Source organism: Suillus fuscotomentosus (assembly GCF_016647785.1).
Source record: "Suillus fuscotomentosus strain FC203 chromosome Unknown F5891scaffold_92, whole genome shotgun sequence".
Classification (NCBI taxonomy): domain Eukaryota; kingdom Fungi; phylum Basidiomycota; class Agaricomycetes; order Boletales; family Suillaceae; genus Suillus; species Suillus fuscotomentosus.
The window spans coordinates 138,186-157,852 of record NW_024539604.1 but is presented as its reverse complement, the minus strand read 5'-3'; the positions used below and the strand labels follow the sequence as shown (position 1 = coordinate 157,852).

At 45.0% G+C, this 19,667-nt stretch overlaps 9 protein-coding genes across 9 annotated transcripts; 4 read left to right on the top strand and 5 right to left on the bottom strand.

The window, feature by feature from the left end:
• Positions 1–1,676: 1,676 nt before the first annotated feature.
• Positions 1,677–2,855, top strand: F5891DRAFT_1258332 (GPR1/FUN34/yaaH family-domain-containing protein; the record flags this gene model as incomplete). Its single annotated transcript, XM_041370077.1, has 7 exons — positions 1,677–1,796; positions 1,852–1,961; positions 2,013–2,063; positions 2,114–2,200; positions 2,251–2,346; positions 2,397–2,488; positions 2,540–2,855. The coding sequence occupies 7 exons, from the start codon at positions 1,677–1,679 to the stop codon at positions 2,689–2,691; spliced, it is 708 nt and encodes a 235-aa protein (XP_041219303.1). The 3' UTR covers positions 2,692–2,855.
• Positions 2,856–3,062: 207 nt separating this feature from the next.
• Positions 3,063–6,123, top strand: F5891DRAFT_1065336 (uncharacterized protein). Its single transcript, XM_041363077.1, has 15 exons — positions 3,063–3,524; positions 3,587–3,767; positions 3,829–3,882; positions 3,936–4,008; positions 4,057–4,324; positions 4,387–4,411; positions 4,518–4,612; positions 4,665–4,748; positions 4,806–4,850; positions 4,914–4,934; positions 4,987–5,240; positions 5,299–5,484; positions 5,537–5,628; positions 5,684–5,945; positions 5,995–6,123. Exons 1-14 carry the CDS (start codon positions 3,170–3,172, stop codon positions 5,862–5,864), a joined length of 1,914 nt encoding a protein of 637 aa, XP_041219302.1. The 5' UTR covers positions 3,063–3,169; the 3' UTR covers positions 5,865–5,945; positions 5,995–6,123.
• On the top strand, positions 6,088–6,847 carry F5891DRAFT_1065335 (uncharacterized protein; the record flags this gene model as incomplete). The annotated part of the gene is made up of 3 exons (XM_041363076.1): positions 6,088–6,110; positions 6,608–6,741; positions 6,770–6,847. 3 exons carry the CDS (start codon positions 6,088–6,090, stop codon positions 6,826–6,828), a joined length of 216 nt encoding a protein of 71 aa, XP_041219301.1. The 3' UTR covers positions 6,829–6,847.
• Positions 6,848–8,404: 1,557 nt separating this feature from the next.
• F5891DRAFT_764829 (uncharacterized protein) lies at positions 8,405–9,748 on the bottom strand. The gene is made up of 3 exons (XM_041373177.1): positions 9,437–9,748; positions 9,079–9,383; positions 8,405–9,022 (listed from the first exon to the last, which is right to left on the bottom strand). The coding sequence occupies exons 1-3, from the start codon at positions 9,461–9,463 to the stop codon at positions 8,653–8,655; spliced, it is 702 nt and encodes a 233-aa protein (XP_041219300.1). The 5' UTR covers positions 9,464–9,748; the 3' UTR covers positions 8,405–8,652.
• Positions 9,749–10,878: 1,130 nt separating this feature from the next.
• F5891DRAFT_1281937 (uncharacterized protein) lies at positions 10,879–11,636 on the bottom strand. Its single transcript, XM_041370510.1, has 3 exons — positions 11,480–11,636; positions 11,284–11,426; positions 10,879–11,263 (listed from the first exon to the last, which is right to left on the bottom strand). Exons 2-3 carry the CDS (start codon positions 11,387–11,389, stop codon positions 11,052–11,054), a joined length of 318 nt encoding a protein of 105 aa, XP_041219299.1. The 5' UTR covers positions 11,390–11,426; positions 11,480–11,636; the 3' UTR covers positions 10,879–11,051.
• A 3,674-nt stretch (positions 11,637–15,310) lies between these two features.
• On the bottom strand, positions 15,311–17,002 carry F5891DRAFT_1131173 (uncharacterized protein; the record flags this gene model as incomplete). Its single annotated transcript, XM_041364637.1, has 8 exons — positions 15,311–15,391; positions 15,455–15,616; positions 15,666–15,794; positions 15,845–15,977; positions 16,027–16,220; positions 16,264–16,372; positions 16,427–16,570; positions 16,989–17,002. The coding sequence occupies 8 exons, from the start codon at positions 17,000–17,002 to the stop codon at positions 15,311–15,313; spliced, it is 966 nt and encodes a 321-aa protein (XP_041219298.1).
• A 105-nt stretch (positions 17,003–17,107) lies between these two features.
• F5891DRAFT_985624 (uncharacterized protein) lies at positions 17,108–17,572 on the top strand (the record flags this gene model as incomplete). Its single annotated transcript, XM_041377628.1, has 3 exons — positions 17,108–17,154; positions 17,235–17,251; positions 17,331–17,572. 3 exons carry the CDS (start codon positions 17,108–17,110, stop codon positions 17,570–17,572), a joined length of 306 nt encoding a protein of 101 aa, XP_041219297.1.
• Positions 17,573–18,299: 727 nt separating this feature from the next.
• F5891DRAFT_1258325 (uncharacterized protein) lies at positions 18,300–19,133 on the bottom strand (the record flags this gene model as incomplete). Its single annotated transcript, XM_041370076.1, has 4 exons — positions 18,300–18,388; positions 18,420–18,651; positions 18,679–18,723; positions 18,828–19,133. 4 exons carry the CDS (start codon positions 19,131–19,133, stop codon positions 18,300–18,302), a joined length of 672 nt encoding a protein of 223 aa, XP_041219296.1.
• Positions 19,134–19,147: 14 nt separating this feature from the next.
• On the bottom strand, positions 19,148–19,445 carry F5891DRAFT_962537 (uncharacterized protein; the record flags this gene model as incomplete). The annotated part of the gene is made up of 2 exons (XM_041375914.1): positions 19,148–19,308; positions 19,340–19,445. Coding segments are annotated over 2 exons (267 nt in total), but the record flags the coding sequence as incomplete, so codon positions are not given.
• Positions 19,446–19,667: the final 222 nt, after the last annotated feature.

The window sequence follows — 19,667 nt, the reverse complement described above, 5'->3', positions numbered from 1 at the left end:
TTGGGAACAAAAAAAAAATTGCTTCCCGTGTTGATTGAAGTATCTGGGCGGACCAAGTATTAGTGTGCGCACACGAGTATTTCCAGCTGTGCGCATGCAATGGCCGACTCGGAACATGAAATCTTCTTGAAACCATTGGGTTGCCACAGGCTTGGTCACTGTTGCTGGAACGCGCACAACCCTGACCTTCGTCCGCCGAGTGATGCTCTATTCATACTTGCAGCCCATTGAGAGTGAATGGCGGACAAAGGAGGACTATGTTTGTGTTCACAAGCACATGTATTCTGCATCCCAATTAGCATGGGTTCGGGAACTTCGCACGTACCCGACATGTATCCATTGTCCGCACACTGCCGCCGTTGCAAATTTAACCAGCGATCTGGTACTTCAATTGTCTGTGTCTTGCCATCCAAATTTTAATCTGATAAGGAAGTAACCATCAACCACGTGCGATGGACTTGAACGCCAGGTGAATGTGTGAAGGGCTGATCAAATTCAATGTATGGTATTTCGGATGGTCCAACGCATGGCCAGCCATGTGGCGATAAGACCCAGATACGCAAATGTGCGACATGCGTAGTGTGGGCTGGTAAGTTTGCGTAGTCATGTAATGTCGAGCAAAATTCCATACCTTTGGTCTTCTGATACCTCTTGCTACCTGCCGAGAACTTGCATGTTCAGTGTTCACTGTGGGTGTGTGAATCCCTCCAGAAAACCAAGATAAGACATCAAACTTAGAATACTCACCAGCAGCTTGGTCAAGTTTGAAGGAACGAACTTCTTCTAGGCTTCCACCGAATGGACAAGAAAACAGCATGATTTAAACTTCATGACTCGGAAGATCAAGGGTAAACGACAGCCTAAAAATCTCCATTATGAAGGATGATGATTATGGTTGCGGACTATGCGCAACTCCAGATGCAACCGTGACCTCAAAAAGTCAGGATCAAGGCAACTCGTTATCGCCTGGGACTCGAGACTCGTGGGGGATGCTCCAGACCCAATTGCGGCAAATACCGGCGACTTCCGAGTCTCTTTGACTTTCTACCTTTAATATGCCAACACCATCAAGACACTGTGATCTTAACAAATACAGAAGTACCCGCAGTGACACAATCATGATGTATTCCTCATAGAGGAGTCCTGATACAGGCTTTTCATTTCATGTAAATCACCGAGTCGTGACTCACCCTTGCAAGGTAAACCAATACTAGCCTGAGAAGCTGTTCCTTCCATCAAAATGACTAACTGGACAGATACTCTTGGCATAGCCTGCACGAGCTGCAACGACCAAATTAAAATAACCAAAACCATATTCCGCGATTGTTTTTTCCAGTTTAGACTTCGTCGGAGCCCTGTCCGAGATAATCGGGAGTAGTTGATAGTGAGTGAGAAGTGAACAGTATGTACATCTTTTGAATCAGTTCCTGGAAGCCAGGGTCACCCGTCTTCGAATTCTATAGTAACAAGGTTAACTCCCTCACTCAGATTAGATATCAATCACGCTATTCACTGCAGCAGAGTGCATGCGTACAATTGGCACCGCGTTCCATGCGTTAGCGGAGATACATCAGCCCTACTAGTGGTATAAAGGACTGAAGTAGACGTGTACAACTGACCTCATCCCCGCTCTCTGAAGGATCATAGCACCACAAGTCGATACCGGTCATCCAGTCATGTCTGTTGCTGAAAAAGAGAACCCAAGGGACAACTACTACGTCCAAACCGTCAACATGGACGCCCCACCACCCCCTGCACCACAGATGCAGCCATTCCAGAGGACGTATGGTAACCCTGTATGTCTTTCATGTTTTACTGCTACTATGTCAACAGCATGTAATTGGCTTTTAGGCACCCTTGGGCATGATGGCCTACGGTACCGTCTTCCTGTGCTCTTCAATATTGACGCTCGCCTCCAAGAGCGTTGGTCAACCTAACTTGGTCTTGGTTTTCGCAACCTTGTCAGTTTTTGTTACTCGCAAATGATTTGATTGTAACCTAGTCATTTCCAGCTACGGTGGCATCTCACAAACGCTTGTGGGCATGTGGGAGATGTTCCTTGGGTATGGTTCTAACCTTTGGATGGAGAGCTACCACTAAGATTTTTCCACAGTAACACGTTCAGTGCAACAGTCTTTACTACCTACGGAGGTTTTAATTTATCTTTTGGTGCTCTCTACCTGCCTCAAATCGGCCTCGCGTATGTCGTTTGCAAGCATTGTTGCATGTCCTCTCTCACATAGCTTTCAGGGCTGCATACACCGTTGACGGGGTTGTCGGACAGGAATTCTACAACGCCATCGGGATCTACCTCGCCATCTGGGACTTGATTACGTTCCTCTTCTTGTGAGTCCGAGGAAGTATGCTGTACAGGCACATCCTTAATAATATTACAGCCTTGGTGCAATCCGTACAACCGCCCCCATCGTTGTAACGCTCGGATTCACCATTTGCGCGCTCACTTGTCTTTCCATAAATGCTTTCACCGGTGCGTCTTCTCCCTTCTAGTATTATGTTCTATCTGACTCGCGATACGTAGGCAACCCACACTTTGCAACTGCAGGTGGTGCCCTTGGCATCATCGCTTCCTTCGGTGCATACTACGGCGCCCTCTCGCTCTTCTGGACTCAACAAACAACGTTCTCGTTCATTCGCCTCCCTCCCCTCATTACAGCCCCTTCCAATGTTTAAGGACTATGCTATTAGTCTTCAGCCGATCGCTCTTTCTTTTCTTCAGTTTTCATTCTCAACTACGTTTTCGGTCTTGATGACTGTTAGCGTGTTTGTATTCGATCATACTAGTAGAAGACGACTATTTACCACAGCGCCAGCTTCGGTTCCGGGATGATTATAATAAATACTGGAGCACGCATGTACATAGGAGTCACGCGAATTACTCCCGCGGGAACAAACCAAGTCTGGAACTCAGAATGACATAAGAGCGCACGGCGCTTGACCGAGCACACACGAATTGCTTCCGCAGGATCAAACGTTCCTTCCTTATCTATATATATTGGACACCTGTTCATTTCAGCGCTTTTGCTGATGTAGAATCTAGGGTCTTTTGCAAACTGTAAGTGAGTCGTGAGGGCGTTTTCCGGAACTTTGTTTGTTCAGGGTTTGAGGTAAGTCAAAAGAACCGAGTAAGGTCTGACTTATAACAGGTACCATGAACTCCTGCCCGGGCCCTGGCAGTAATCTCAGTGATATCAACAATCGACATACAGCAGGATCTAGGGAGATGGTTTACCTCCACCGTCAGGCCTTCCTTGGGTTTTCCACGCTGTGGAAATATCTCAAGGTACTCTCGAATGGACTCTTTTCCCCATCCCTCACCCTTTTCCGGCGCCTGTTTGGCGGTCTGTTGAATGTCCCACATTCCTGCTTTTCCCGGAATCCTATATCTTCATTTCTAAGTATTTACCGACCAGCTGACAGTGGTTTTAGTATTCAATCAGATGCCTCGGCGGGAGTCGCTGCGATCAGTCTCCGGGGTATTCCAACAGTACCTGCCAACGCATCCAGTACGTTGTTTGTTGGTAGTCAACCAGATTCTCCTTGTACGGCTCATAAAGTTTTGTTACAGATAATATTGCATGCAGTTTGGCACCTGTTGCTATGTCTCCCTTGGCACAGTCAGGAATGATCAATCTTCAGTCGCAGTCGCACCAACACAGTGCACCACCAGTCGTACCAAATATTCATTGCCGCCGTAAAGTTCCCTTTATAGCTTCATCTGTTCAAAGATACGGAAAGGACATAAAAATGTAAGTTATTCTTGATGCTCATCATGCGGCAGCAGCTTGTTTAGGAATGTGCACCGTATAGTGAGCCTTCTAGCGGGATAGAAAGTATCCACCCTGCCGTTAGACAGTACCCCAAGTAAGTAGTAGATATTCTGGTAAATGATCCTCAGCTGATGCTATGCAATTGAGACGCCATTTGCCTACTGATTGGGAAGCGCATGTTCATCCCGAGGGTGCCCTGTATTTCTATCATCCGGGGAAGGTCAGCTCTTCTTCCTGTCGTGATTCATGACACTGACGATTCTATTAGAGGGTCTTCACCGATACAAACGTGCAGGACTTCCTCGACGATTTGAACAACTGTGCAGATGATCTACGCGCTCTTGCCGAGAGCAATAACATTGACCTGACTCATATCGAGCTGACGCTGCAGCTTGGCAAGCATCCGAATACCGGAGAACGAGTCTGCAGTTATTATTTCGCTGACCGTGTCGAGCGCACCATCTTCTGGCTTCATAAATTAGATACCGAAGACCTTTTTAATGGAGTCAGAGGGGTGGAGGAACACAGTCATATCTGTGAGCACCTGCCCGATGTGACACAGGATGTGCGGCACAGGAATTGAATTGACCTCCTACAGGTTATGTCATCCAAAGCCAGTACTGGTAACCGTCCAAGTTATCATTCTGTGAGTATCTTGATACAACATACTGATTGAATGCTCATACCACATTAGTATTGCAGTTCGAGCTAGCAACTCTGTTGAAACAGGATGCACTGTGAGCTCTATCCCAACAACAGAGAGGAGGAATCACAAAAGGGACTTCTTGCGGAGCTCAGAGAAATCATTGTGCATGCTAGTGCAGGTCAAATAACTCCAATTTTCGTTTATTTAACTCTGCTCATGTCTCCGCCTAGACGTCATCACGTCTGAAACGTCCTTGTCACCATTTGGAGGGGAAGACCTCTCAAAAATACTGGATCTAATCGATCACCTCAAAGGTGCGCAGAAGTATGGCATACATATAGCCAAGTTCACTCAGATCAAACATTTAACAGAAACTACTTCAAAGGAATGTGGCCCCTACTCCATATGCGTCATTGGTGCGTCTTTGACACTTTCAAATCGCAAGTTTCCTCGCCTCACGTATTCTGCTTTAATATTAGCACGTTTTATGCGATACTTCGGTATGGTTGGTCGTTGCATCAGTCTTTTTGCGGACTTGACATTCAGGAATAGCCCGAGCCAAATTTTTGAACTTCTGCGGCCAATCTTGTGCACGTTTGGCAGCTGACCAGTCAATATATTTCACGGATGATGAGCACATCGTAAAGTCCGTAATATCTTGGATCATGGAGCTTTTGTGTTTCGGCGCTCCCCATGCTCAGATGAAGGAACTGCGAAGAGTCTGGGTGGATAAAAATACAACTTCACCTCGATGGAAAGATTTCAATGACAAGCTCGGCAGGGAATGGGTTTCTATCACGATCTATGTGCGATATCATTTACCTTACTCGCTATTTCTGCTGTTCTAAACCGATACGTTCACAGTCGACGGTGATGCTAACTGTGGATCTCACTTTCCTCGCGGTGCCCAGCGTGAACGCTGACGAATCGCAATCTGTTACCATTATCGCAGCTTATCTGGCAACGTTCTGTGTAATTGGATCCCTAGTTGTGTCCATTTTACTCGCCGGACAAAACCGCAAATATGGCAATGTCTCTGCCGATACCGCTGTATGAGATACTTCTACCATGGACTGCGCTCGCACTAATAACCCTTGTGCAGGTCGTGTTCCTCACCAGAATGACAAATTCAATATTTGGTGAGAAAGCCCTCGCAATCTTACACGGTCTTCCGTTCGCACTGCTTATGTGGGGGTAAGTACTCTCCACTCGGTTATGCCTGCTGATACTCAGACTAACCTCGAGCCAGGATGATATTCTTCCTCATCGCATTTTCCTCCCTGGTGTTTAAATCTACCTCCGACATACTTCGAGGAATAGTTGGTTGTGGTTTGTTGATCATCATCCTGCTCATCTTGTGGCCGATTTGGAGTACGAGAGACTATCATGTGTTCAGTTGGCTTCGTGAACGACTAGCGTTATCCGAATAGCTGGCAGCATACTTGACGACTTGTAGGTTATGTACGTACGTTCGTTGTATAATTGAGTAAGACTTCGAGGTATTGAAAGGTCTAAAATTTGATTCAGTATTCTCACCACCTTCAAAACACTGATCGTTACCCTCGGTCTCTGGTACCGCGACTCGCGCTTCACAGCTGTGCCTCGAAAATTCCCTCATGAGCCCCTGGCATTTGACAAATTTGATAACCAGAGATGTTCTTGACGCCTCAGCCCAGGTCTGGCGCGGAGTCATCATATTCTTAATGTCAAGATGTCTATGTCGCTGAAGATTGATGAGGTGGTACAGATGCGCAGTGCCCTTGAGGGTGATGATGATCTACAAACTGCAGTGTAGATAACATAGATATGATATAGGACTGATTAATGATTAATGATTGTTTTTAAGCACGATGGCCGACGCTCAAACAAGGTACTACTATAGAGTGAAATTGTAAAACAGGCTTATGTAATTGTAATTGTAATATTCGGTCACTCAGTCAGCTCTGACTCGATCCGAGGCTCATAGAATCGTCCCGCTGACCATTACTGGCAGCGCTCGGCGTGTCTCGACTCTCCGATTGTCCTTGTGCCACTTCGATTTAAGTACGGTGTTATACCGCTCCTCCGCACGAAGTAAATTCTGAATTATCACATTCATCTTCATCCGGGTGAGATCGTTGATCCCGTAAGATAAGGGTCTCAGCGCACCTTGAAGCTTTCGCATATTTCTGAGGGTCAACCTTCTGAGGTGGTGCAGTCTTCTTTTCGTCTTTCTTGTCAGCTCCATCTTTCTTGCCAGCTGTTTGAGGAGTCTCTGGTACGATCCTGTCATTCTTAGACTTCTTGTCCCTCTAGTCGTCCATGTAAGTCCTCACGGACCCAGTCTCCTAAAAAGTCACTGACCGTCGCTGCGTTGATATTCGCTGGTCCCATTGTTATGAATTTGGATGGTAGTTGCGGTGGAAGTAGCGTGATGACTCGTGAGATGATTTCAGCGCATTTCCTGTCGATGCCATTCTTGGTGAGGCAGTACTAGTAAGGCCATGTTGGGCCATGCGAAAGCACATCCATATGTATCGATTCTGGCATTGCCCCTGGGCCCTGGTCATGGCAGCAGTAGGTTTTGCTCAAATAAGTGACAGTCGAGTCTCTGACTGATCACGCGGCGATTCAAGTCCTTAGAAAGTGCGTAATTTGGCCAGTCTGCGTGAGGTTTATATAGACAAGTCACAGACTGCGTGTTGAAGTCTGGGGGACAAATCTGGTGGTTGTCCGGAAAGTGCCGAGAAGTTTGTCAAAGCCTGCCTGCAGTATTATGTCATCGTCCTGGCCTGCCGCCCCACCGCCAAGTCCTCAAAATGTTACTGGTCGCTCGACGCAAACTCCATGACACAGAACGAGACGAAAGTCGCGTGGCGTACTACGCGGCGGATCCCGGGCACTCGTATCCTTTCAGAGGATTGCTACAGTAAGATGCAGGCCTAACTTCAACTTCATCGCAGAGATTGGGACTCTACAGGGCAGCCGCGCTTCTGGTACGGCGGGCCAGGTTCGACCTTATTTTGGCTCTCGTGGGGTTGCTAGAGCAAGCGCTCATACATAGGTCGCCCAACGTTACTCATAAACCCGTTCATCAGGCGTGTAACTTCGACAGTCTCTTATTGCATTGCACACGTTAGCAGACTCTCATCTGCATATTTCACCCTCGATAATACATTTATATATGGCAGAAGACTCCTATGGCGCAAGTGGATTTTGTTTGCGCTCTTCAAGCCTATTGGTTACTACAGAAAACGGATATTGATGTTGGTGGACTCAGAGCTCTTGATCGGGACATGGTAGATGTGATGCATTGATGACTCGACATCCGGCGAGACGGACGGGTGACACCGTGAAGCTGATATATCCATTGTGATGGGGTGCGGGGCGGTGACAGATCGTGCTAATTCAGTTGTAACAGCTAGCCAGACATGCAAATATCCATTTTATGGGCACCTACACGGATTCTGTCGAGGAGCCATGCATGTCCTATGGAGCATTACAACAGATGGAGTCAGGAGGATTAATTGCGAACTCGTTGTGGTGTTTAATTAGGCCTTTATGTGCCCAAATTTGTTCAGTGAGTCATGCCACATTCTCGGGTGCATGATTCGCCGTTTTCAAGTTACTGCAACGAAGAACTACTTGGTCGGTGGCCTAACTCCTCTACGTCGAGCCACACATGTGGCAACGGATGATATGTACCCGAGCGCAGCTACTGGCCAGATGCGGGCGCCCACCTAATACATGGGACAAATTTGTCGAACGACGAAACTAAGGTCGTGTTTCTAGTAACAGTCACGGTACGCTATTAGTAGGACCTGGCCTCGCCAACATGACATGGTACTTGCTTGTTTCAGACACTGATATCGTTCTCAACCAGAAGTTTGATTGACCCATCAACGTCAGTTTAGGTCGGGCTAGACACGTCGCTCAGAGCAATCATTATAATAGTACGTAATGATCAACACTTATCGATGCACTCATCAATCATCCGGCTATTAGCGAAAGAGGTAACTGTAAACACTGTCATCGTAGGTTGGTAGAGAGGCCTGTTGATGCTAAAAGGATTCATATATCTCAAAGTCATACGTGATGGCAGGCGTTCAACAAAAAATGTGATTGCTTCCTAGCGTTACCAACAATACGAGAACAAATTCCTTCCTTCCTTCATGAACGCATAACGGGGAGACGATAGCAGTACTAGTACAGGACAAATTTGTTTCAAATGATAGCCATTCAAGCGAGTTCCCACTCTTCCCCGTTCTCCGTGTAGAGGAGTTCTTTCGCGGTCTCACCGTCCACAGACAAGGAAGGCCCAACGGTGAAGTTGGCCAAAAGGGTACTAAAAGTCAACCCCGACAGAGGAGCAAGTGAAAGGATCACCCGACCAGTGGTGGCATTGACGTTGACGGACAGATCAACGGTGGTTAACGTGATAACGACATTGTCAGAGCCAATTATGACGGTCCCTGCAGTACCACTGGCGGCGCGACTAACGGTGAAGCGAGAGCGTTCGGTGCGCGAAACATAGACCGTGTTCGTCGCGTTAGACGATGGGGGATGGTACCAATACTCGTAAGGAGCGACTTTAGAGCGAATGAAAAATCTTTGGTAGGGCCGCTATCAGAAAAATGTAGAACATCCCGCAAGGAACTGACTTACGAGTTTCCACTGATGTGGTCCGCGCAATGTTCGAGCCGTGGGATGATGCTCAAGCCGCGACCACCCAGGTCGTTCTCCAAGGTGAAAAACACCTTGCCGAGGAATTGAGTCGCAACCCCAGTCGTGGTGAGGGAGTTGGCGGCGTTTGCCACGTTCACGTTATGAGTGTAGAACTGGGCGTTGACACGCTGAACACTGGTAACGAAACTAGTGACGGCGGAAGTGGACACGGCGCGCCACCACTCATCCGCAACTTCGCGGCTAGCAAAGGTAATCACATATCGATAGGTCACGTTGTCCGTGATCTAGGCAGCGATTTAGCACGACATCGCAGACAACGAAGAATGGATTTTGGTACCTGTTTGACATATGCGTAGAAAACCATGATTGTATATTCAACAGGAGAGATGATTTGTTGGCTGTGGTTGGATTGAAATGAGACATTCGAACACTGTACATTATATGCAGAGAGAAAGTTGTTTGGTCAGGTTGATCATAACATCTCGACCAACTGCGATTTGAAAATCAAACGGGGGTGGATAAAGAAACACTGCCAATCCGAGCGAGGACATGATGTAAGATATGACGATTTGACATGTTGCGTCAAGCTGGACATTCCGGCAGGCTGCATTCCCCGGCACCTGAAGCTTCGAAGATGCACAAAGTCAGCAACCTCGTCTGACAGGTGTGTACAAATAACAACCGGCATTCGATATAGCCTCGATCCTCCTGGACCGGCTGTCCTTAGTATCACCGTCGTGACTCGTCGGTGGTGGTGGTGGCACGTCTATCTTTGTGCAAAAGGAACAGGTAACATGATATTGTCGAAGCGTGCACGAGACCTTCGAAGACATATATTGAAGCTATCAGGAGGTTATTGACAAGGGCTACGACTGACTTTCATCTACACATCGCTCAGGCTGAGCCTATGTTCCTTCTAAAGTGGGAGGTACGAGCACCAAAGAAGGGTGACTCATGACCAGGAAGATGGGCTGATGGTGGCCCGGGATGTCCCACATCTTCTTGCATAGAACCGTCATGAAACCTAAGTGACAGCAGATCTGGGACAATGGATCTGCATTTTCTGCGCCCTACCCGCCCCAGGCCTAGACAGACAGACTCTCCCTCTCCGCTAGCTTAGGGACTTTACTGTAGTACTAAAGACTTTGCTGAAACCAAAAATGTAAGAGAGTGATAGACAAGAGTGACGACTTACCTTCATCTACACATGACTCAGACTAAGCCCAGACTTCGTACACTGTGTTTCGTTGCCTAGCACATATGCACACCAGTGTCGCAAGATGACACCATTATACATTCAAACTCTGCAACTCCATCACTACAGCCTAGACCTGATGGGTAGGCTACCCTCCGAAGCCCTCGTGAGTGCCTGGTCCTCTTTAAGTCCAAGTTCTAGATTTGCCTAGGAGGGTTCTGTCCGCGGCTCTACAAATTCATGAGGAACTGACCATCATGTGGTTTCAAAATTGTACGTGTGTAGCAAGCCTCTTTTCTTCCGCCGTTATCTTGTCTTCATTTTGGAAAGGACTGATGATTTGAGAGCCGGCTGACTGCAGAAACAAAAGGCATTCTTGAATGCGAAATACAGATCCAATGACCGGTCTTAGCACGAGAACGAGGACAGAAAATGAGACGGCTCTGTGCTGGTAGTACTACAGGTGACAAAGCCAGCGCAGAGAGCCGGAAGGGGGCCATCAAAGCGCTTAAATGTTTTGCGATCATAGTGGAGCTGTGTCGGAAATGGGTGACTATCCGTAGGCAAAATAATGCGGAATAGATTAGTGTACGGTCAATTTGGAACTGTCCGAAATTCACAGGGTAAATTTACAGTGCGTCCAGAGGCCTTCAAATTCACCACTGTGAATTACCGTAGATTAACATGTCTGTAAATTAACGCTATTTTACAGGTGAATCAGGTCAAATGTACTGTGAATTACAGTGAATTAGGTGAGTTATTCAACTTTCCACTCGTCCCAAGCAGAAGGGTCAGGGACGGACGAGACAAGGTTTTTGCGGCCTTCTTTGTTGGTGCAGAACCCGACTGGTGCACACAAATCAATACCGCTGGATGCCGCAAGCACGAACAAATCTTTCTCCACTGTTCTAAACTCTGAAAGAGCAGCTGGACCATCCAACCAATCTGCGCCATTGTCAAACTCTGCTGAGTCCGACTCCGACTCCGACTCCGACTCCGAGTCCACTGTCCCTGCTTCAGGTGGAGGAGGCATTCGACCAGCGGGAGGCAAATCTTCAGTGGACCGCTTGCCAAGGATAGTGGATTCCATATCATGCCACTTGACGAGAGGTTTGTATGGTGTTTTTAGTTTCTGTGTAGTCAGTATGAGACTGAGAACTTAACACGCGAAAAAATGTTACTCACATTAGAATCAAAGGAATGGTTTCGGGGAGATTTTGAAGATAAAGAGATAGTAACTGTAGCTTATTTCTCGTTTCACAATTCATGGTTGCGAATGTTATGCCCTAGCCCTAGTGCAGATACTTTGCGAGATTCACAGATTCACCACCACGGAGACGCCCATCGGATTGGCAAACTCCAAATTCACCCAAATTTACACCCCCAAAATGCCCTTCGAGATTCACATGCTGATTAACGCTAATTTACAGGTGTAAATTTACGCCTGTAAATTTACACCCCTCTATTTGACCGTACACTAGAATAGATTATAACGGACTTTGAAAGATATTAGCAAAATTTAATATGTACAGAAAACACAACCGTAACGCATCTGGATTAAAATAATTCGGTCAAAACTGCAATGGACGACCTGCTACTACAGTACCACAATCTGGTGAACGACGGAGAAGAGACGGGTTTTCTCGACGACGAAGAAGACGCGAGGATGCTAGCAGCTACCCTCGTCGCTGGAATAGAGCTAGCTCGACTTGATCGTGTCGAAACCCGGAACCCTAAGCGACTGTACCTTTGTCGTGCCCACTTATTTCCTGACCCACATCGAAATACCCTGTGGCAAGTGCTGTATGCAAGTCGCAGTGATCGTGCGTTCATTACCACGATGGGGATCGATGTTCTAACGTTCGAATTCATCCTTACCTCTGGCTTTGCCAGTCTGTGGTACCACAAGTCCATCCATCAGGTATCTGACTTGTGTTTGACAAAGATTTAGCTAGCTTTATTTAATGTATAATATCAATAACATGTATCATAATTGTAGATCATATGATAAAGGAATAGATAGGCAGACTATATTTGTGGGATCTCCCAAAGCTACAATATTGACAGGTCTATGGTATGTTATTGGCAGATGTATCTATCATTGTATCGCTAACTTCCAATGGGAAGATGTCTAATCACTGACAGTGTGCTCAGAAATGATGTTGGCTTATAATACCTTATCAAGATGCTGGTCTTCAACTAGATATGTCTGGTTTTAGATAGGCAGACTATATTTGTGGGATCTCCCAAAGCTACAATATTGACAGGTCTATGGTACAGTGGCTCAAAAAAGTGTCCCAATGTTTGTAGCTTTTCACATAATTGCTATATCATGAGTCAAGACGTGGAAATATGACTAAGCTATAGGAAGATGTCGGAAAGGTCTGCTTCTCAGCTTCATTTCGGTTCCCTATGCCGTGGGAAAGTAATGACATTATGTGAAGATATGAGTATTTTAATTTGATGACTCATTGGGACACTTTTTTGACTTTGAGTTTAACTAATGTAATCTCTATAATTCTAGTACTATGTGTGACCTCCTTCTGCCCCAATCACTTCTGCCACTCTTCTAGACATATTGTCTATCAATTTTGGGTATTCCTCTTTGGTGATTCCATCATACTCTGCTGTAACACTGTCTCATAGTTGGAATAACCCCTATGGTGAATCTTGATATGCTATAAGTAATTTCTTGAGTGATTCTCAGAGGTATTCAATAGGGTTGATGTCTTGGGTCTATGTTGAACATGATAGAATAGTAATATCATGGTCTGCAGGCTATTGGTGGCTGATTTAGAGGTATACTTAGGGTCATTGTCTTATCACAAAACAGTATCTTCTTCATTAACTTATAACTCCTGCATGCTTCTTAGCAGACATTCCTGTCAAATGAGTATTTACTACTCTGTATTCATACTCCCCTTTGCTTCATAGAAAATTCCCATTCCATTTTATCTCATATAGTCCTATACCATCAAGTTTTCATCTTGAAACTTAAGGTGTTTATTTAACTTTTCTTTATCTTAATGATTGTCCTATCTATTTTAATACAAATTCCTTGCCATATGATCTCATCCTATTGATTTTAACCATATCTAACTAGATAAACCTCTTTCGGCTATCAGAAGTCTAATATTTGTACTTGAAAGTAGCATCTTGTCTTTTCTTTTTATAGGTTGGAGACAGAAGAATCTGTTTTTCTTGATTATAGCTTTAAGATGGGCTGTCTTGAGAGTCTGTCTGACTATTTGAGTAGAGATAGTCATAGGAATGATGGAAATAATCAATTTAGTCACTTTATTAACATCAGCAGCCTTTTAAATTAGAATATAGTGATTAAGAGATCTTAAGTCTTATAGAGCAACCTTCTAGATTGGCTACCAAATAACTTAAAGACCATAATATTACTATTCTATCATGTTCAACATAGACCCAAGACATCAACCCTATTGAATACCTCTGAGAATCACTCAAGAAATTACTTATAGCATATCAAGATTCACCATAGGGGTTATTCCAACTATGAGACAGTGTTACAGCAGAGTATGATGGAATCACCAAAGAGGAATACCCAAAATTGATAGACAATATGTCTAGAAGAGTGGCAGAAGTGATTGGGGCAGAAGGAGGTCACACATAGTACTAGAATTATAGAGATTACATTAGTTAAACTCAAAGTCAAAAAAGTGTCCCAATGAGTCATCAAATTAAAATACTCATATCTTCACATAATGTCATTACTTTCCCACGGCATAGGGAACCGAAATGAAGCTGAGAAGCAGACCTTTCCGACATCTTCCTATAGCTTAGTCATATTTCCACGTCTTGACTCATGATATAGCAATTACGTGAAAAGCTACAAACATTGGGACACTTTTTTGAGCCACTGTATGTTATTGGCAGATGTATCTATCATTGTATTGCTAGCTTCCAATGGGAGGATGTCTAATCACTGATAATGTGCCTGGAAATGATATTGGCCTATAATAACTTATCAAGATGCTGGTCTTCAACTAGATATATCTGGTTTTAGATAGGCAGCTTCTGATTACAGATGTTGCCATCAATGACAGTGTGGTATGGGATGGTATTGGATTATCGTGTCATATCAAGATGTCAATGTACTATCAACCATGCCTGCAATTACAGGGGTAGCTTGCAATGGTAGGGTATATAATCACTAACACTATGCCAGGGGGTGATACTGAATTATATTGAATTATTATGCTTATTCAAGATGCTGCCCAACTACTGAGTGTATCTAGCTTTAGATAGGCAGCTTTCAATGTTGGAAGCTACCATTGATGAAAAAGTGTCAGGGCTTGGTATTGAGTTATCATTGCCCTATCAAGTTGCTCATTCTTTACTGAGGATGTCTAACTTTAAATAGGTAGATTCTAACTGTGGAAGCCACCATCAATTTCAATGTGCTGCAGTATGATATTAAATTATCATATCACTGACAGTGTGCTAGTGCACAATAACAGGTTATCATCTTGTAGTAAGGTGCACCTAATATGTCTAGCCTTGTATAGTCAGCTTCTAATGATATAATCTACAATCACTAACAATGTGCCAGCATATGATACTGAGTTATCATGCTACAGCAAGCTGTTGAAAATCTATCAGATATAACCAATGTTATATGGGTGGTTTCTGATGGGGCAAGCACTGACTGCGAGTTGAGCACTGACACCACATTATCAAGCCATGACAAGGTGGCTTCAGTCAGCAGAGAATATCTACCATTATAGGGGCAGGTTGCAGTGGGGGAAGCCACCATTCCTGACTGCAAATTGAGCTCTGACATTACATTATCAAGCCATGACAAGGTGGCCTCAGTCAGCAGAGAATATCTACCATTACAGGGGCAGCTTCTGATGCCAGAAACCATTATCAATGTTATAAAAAAAGCTTCTGACATTCGGTTATTTCGCCAAAGCAAGTTACATATAGCTTCATATAGAAAGCCAACATCAATTGTATTAGAATACAGTACAGTTATAAAAACAATGACTAATTGGTGCCAGTAGTGGCTAGCAAGGCAGCATGTTTGGCTCGAATCTTGAACAGTGCACTGTTTTTGCTTATAGTGCGCTGTGAAGAAGAATTAGGAAACACACGACTATGAAAGGTGTAAATGTAGAGATTGGAGCTGACGAGATGCATTATGAACCTCGTCCACCATGTCATCAAGTCAGTAACTTCCTCAATCTCATCAGGATCCTCTAGTAAGTCAAGAATACTATGATAAAAATTTTCCGAGTCCATAACTGTGTTGGTACGTGAAAACACTGACGACAAACTTAAGGAAAACCGAATCTGAAGGAGCAATCAGCAGGGGAAGGCATGCATAATGGAATCTATGTACCTGGGTAGCAATATAAGCTAGAGAACCTTTAGTCACAGATTTCATACCATGCAAGTAAGCATTACCGGAGCGCGTAGCCTTCGGCTCCCTATCCACCGAGCTCGGAGACGTAAAGACGTGTTTAAAGCCCTGTATATTGCTTAGAGTATGAAATTTACTGGCAATGAATCAAAACTTACAAAAATTAGTATCTCACTTTTGAGTAAACCCTTCCATGGATCATCAGGATCATACTTGTATCCAGAATATAAGAATATGGGCCATTGATCACCACGGATGGCAATTTCACCGCTCTTCAGACTCTGCTTGGTTCTGGGTAGGGTTATGATGGTTAGTCGATATGATGGTGACAAGGACTTACTCTGCGTTTGACCAGTCAAGGCCCGCGGGGCAGAGCAATCTGCCGGTTACTTCATGGTTGAACCCACGGTCCGACTTCATATTTCGGGAGAGGGGCGGTATGAGTGGCTGTCCTCTGGGCACAAGCCACTCGAGGACAGCAGATTTTAGGGTCTTTGTGTCGTCCCCTCGCGCACCAGAGGCTCCTTTACCTAGCTGCAAACAATGAGTACTATGATATTGCAGAATAAAAACTTACCAGTTCTCCCACGTGAATAATATCCTCCTCATCACCGTCCGTTAAACGAGCTAAAAGACCAGGGTAAGAATCTATTAATTCCATGAACACCCTATGTTCGCGTCGAACGCTCCATCAAAAAAATCTCAAGTCCTGCAACAGATAATTGATAAAATGCACTCACTCCGCTGGATAATCTTCGATGGGAGAGTCCTGTAAGTCCTCAAGTTGCAGTATACCGGCAGTCAGAAGAGCAGGATAATTGCACAGGGCAAACACTGTCTGACCAAAATGCCGGCTGTGAAGAGCAAGGGGGTTAGATGAAGTCCTGTGCAAGACAATGAGGAAGGTACTGTGAACCAAGTGAAATATGACTTGCCCTTTTTTGCGCGGACCCGAATGGAGCACGGAACCACAACGCTTGCGTGAAGGATCGCTAGCTTGATTTTCGTCATCAGTCATGACAAGTTAAAGTAAGCAAGCAGTTGAGATACGTGGAGTACATGAGACCTTTATATACCCCCAGTTCAAACACGCTATTACCCCCAACATCCACCGCTATTGATATCGTAACACTGTTGTAGCGCCAACCGGTCAGCGATACTGTGCAGCACATTACGTCAGCCACAGCGCTATCCACACGTCCATGCATAAATCGGCTGTTGTGGTAACTATCAGCATCATGATGCCCATCAATATAGCTGTTGAATATCGAACACCCGACTCACCTTCTCGGGAGCGTTTACCATGATGCATCCATGTTGCAAATGACGTTACGCTAAGGTAAGTTTTCTTCAATCAATCTGAGCACACGGTCAACACAAGCTCATTTACCTTAAGGTTTCAATTTCCCTCGGTGTGTGCAATGAGCAACTGTGATGTGGACGACCCTCAAATCGGCACTGATTGCAGGTGAGTGATTATGTATCCTAAAGAAACTCATAAAACTCACCTTGCAGGAAATTCCATCTGAACAATTGATTGGTCGATAGAGGAACACAGACTGCAGGTAAGATTGTTAGAACTTGCAAGACAAGACTTAAAAAATATTCACCTAGTTATGGACAACTGATCTATTAGCGAAGTAGAATCTGAGCTGGATCAAGTCAAGCAAAAATTAAGCACAGCTGAAGATACCGTTGTGTACCTTTCCGACAAGATGATGACGTACAGGTATAGATGGCTTGAGGAATACTACCGCGCTGATAACCTCGAGCGTCACATGCCTTCGGATGTTTGCCTGCCGATCGTCCCTCAAATTGCCGAGGGTGCCCCTTCTCCTGGCCTCTCTCCAGAATTTTTGGAATGGGATTTAGAAGATGGAGCTTAAAAATGGGAAGAGCGCGACAACGCAGAGCATATCTGATGTAAATAAAAGATTACCTGAAAAACATGTGTTTCGTTAGATATGTTTTGACCGCGGTAGGCTGAAAATATCACCAACAATTCGACATGTATGTTTTCCTCATGGGAGCCATTCAAAGTTATATATTACATTAATAAATTATGACGTGTTCAGCATCAGATTTTCTGACTTAATGCCTGAGACCAATTACCATGCTGCATTTTTATTGAATACTACATGTGACTATCATAGTGAGAGCGTAAGTACTCCATCACCCCAAAATATAGTATCATAGGGCTGTTTTAAATAAGTGGAAGAGCGAAAGTAAGAACAATTCGGAGGAACAGCATTTGATATACTGACTGACTTGTAATCAAACTCCGCCGGCATCATCCGACATCCCATATTTGGATGGATGGCATCATGTTTGGTTCTGCGTTTATAAGCTTGCTCAAAAATTACCCTGAGGTGCAGACCTCTGAAGAGGATGTAGTGGTATTATCGTAAGATGATCGTGATATATTGCATGGTAAGGAGACGAACTGTATGGGGCATATAGATAGCAATACAGATCACAACGGAATGAACATAAACTAACTGCATACTGCCAGAAACAATCTGCTCCTACACGATGGTCAGACAAGTGAATCAGAAAGTGGATATGGGCACTGACTATCAGCGCAGACACTACCAATGCAGACAGGGGAGCAGTTTACTTGTCACCAGTGGTGACGAGACCCATTGACGCCCTGGATGAGTTGTAGATCCACCATTGAAAGGATTGATTAATGTGTTTGTCAACTATTTTGAAAAGAGTACGATGTGCACGTACCGGTAAGAGTACTGATCATCAATACTTGGGTCCCGAGACCCTTGGTTGCAAGTGCGGCAAAACAAGTTTCTGATGCGATCGTGACAATGCTCTCGCCCTTGTTTGCAGGCTTACCCATGAGGGAGATGATGGAGTCAGGTGGGTGGAAGATAATAGCGCAGCCAGCACCAGCAAGGTAACCAGAAGCGAAAGTGATTCCAAGTTGAGTGGTATTGGCATAGGACTTCTTGAGCTCGGTGAAAACCTAAGTGTAGAAGACCTGGACCATCTTCTCAAAGAAGAACTTGGCCATGGTGTAAGGGATCTGTAAGACAAAGTTATGAGCAGTACAATCGGAAAAGAAGACACTCATTCTAACCTGACGGGACCAGAGGGGAACAAGGGAGCTGAAAGGGTAGGGGTCTCAACCTTGGTCTTGCTCGTTTCTGCGAGGGTAGCACCAAAGGCAGTGGAGAACGTGCCACTAGGGCTAGTTTGAATTTTGACTTTTGTCATCTCGAGAGGGCAAAGAGCGATGTCAGCAAAGACCTCTGCCGGAACCAGCGAGCCAGATGGTGGGCTTGTATTTGCTAGAAAGCTCCTCACCAGCCATTCATAGAGACCGTACTTGAACATGCCCTGTGATGAGCAACCGACAAAGGTGGTACCAAAGCCTTTCCAGATACCGGTCTGACCATCCTCACAAATGAGAGTCACGAGACCAGATGTGAGCATTCTAAAGCAGGGATTTAGACAACAAGATTAGCCACATCAGAAACGAAATACAACAGCGTACATTTGATCTCTATTTCTGCTGATGTACAGTCCTCGAAACAGATCGAGTAGCCAATGATAGAGCTGAATGTGCATCTGTACAAAGAGTCAGTACACGAGTCAAGAAGATTGATATCTAAGACTTGCCTCAACTTCTTCAGCAGCACACTTTGCTACAGAAACAGCGGCCACACGACCCGACTGAGTGAAACCGATGAGAACATAGTATGCCCAGTATCCATCCTCATATTGAAACTGCGCCAGATGAGTAGTTCAGTTTCGCCAACAACGATCAAAATTGTAAATACCTGCTCCTTAGTCCCCCGTTCTTTGCAAGTGATGTGACCTCAATGGAGGCCTTTATATGGCCAGTGACTTAGATAATACTCTTTCTCACCAGATTTCGCCTTTGCTTCTGCCAGAGCTGCACACAACATGTCAAATTGACTATCTGAATGCTCAACTCGAGCTGTGCCACAAGGGCAGAAAATAAAC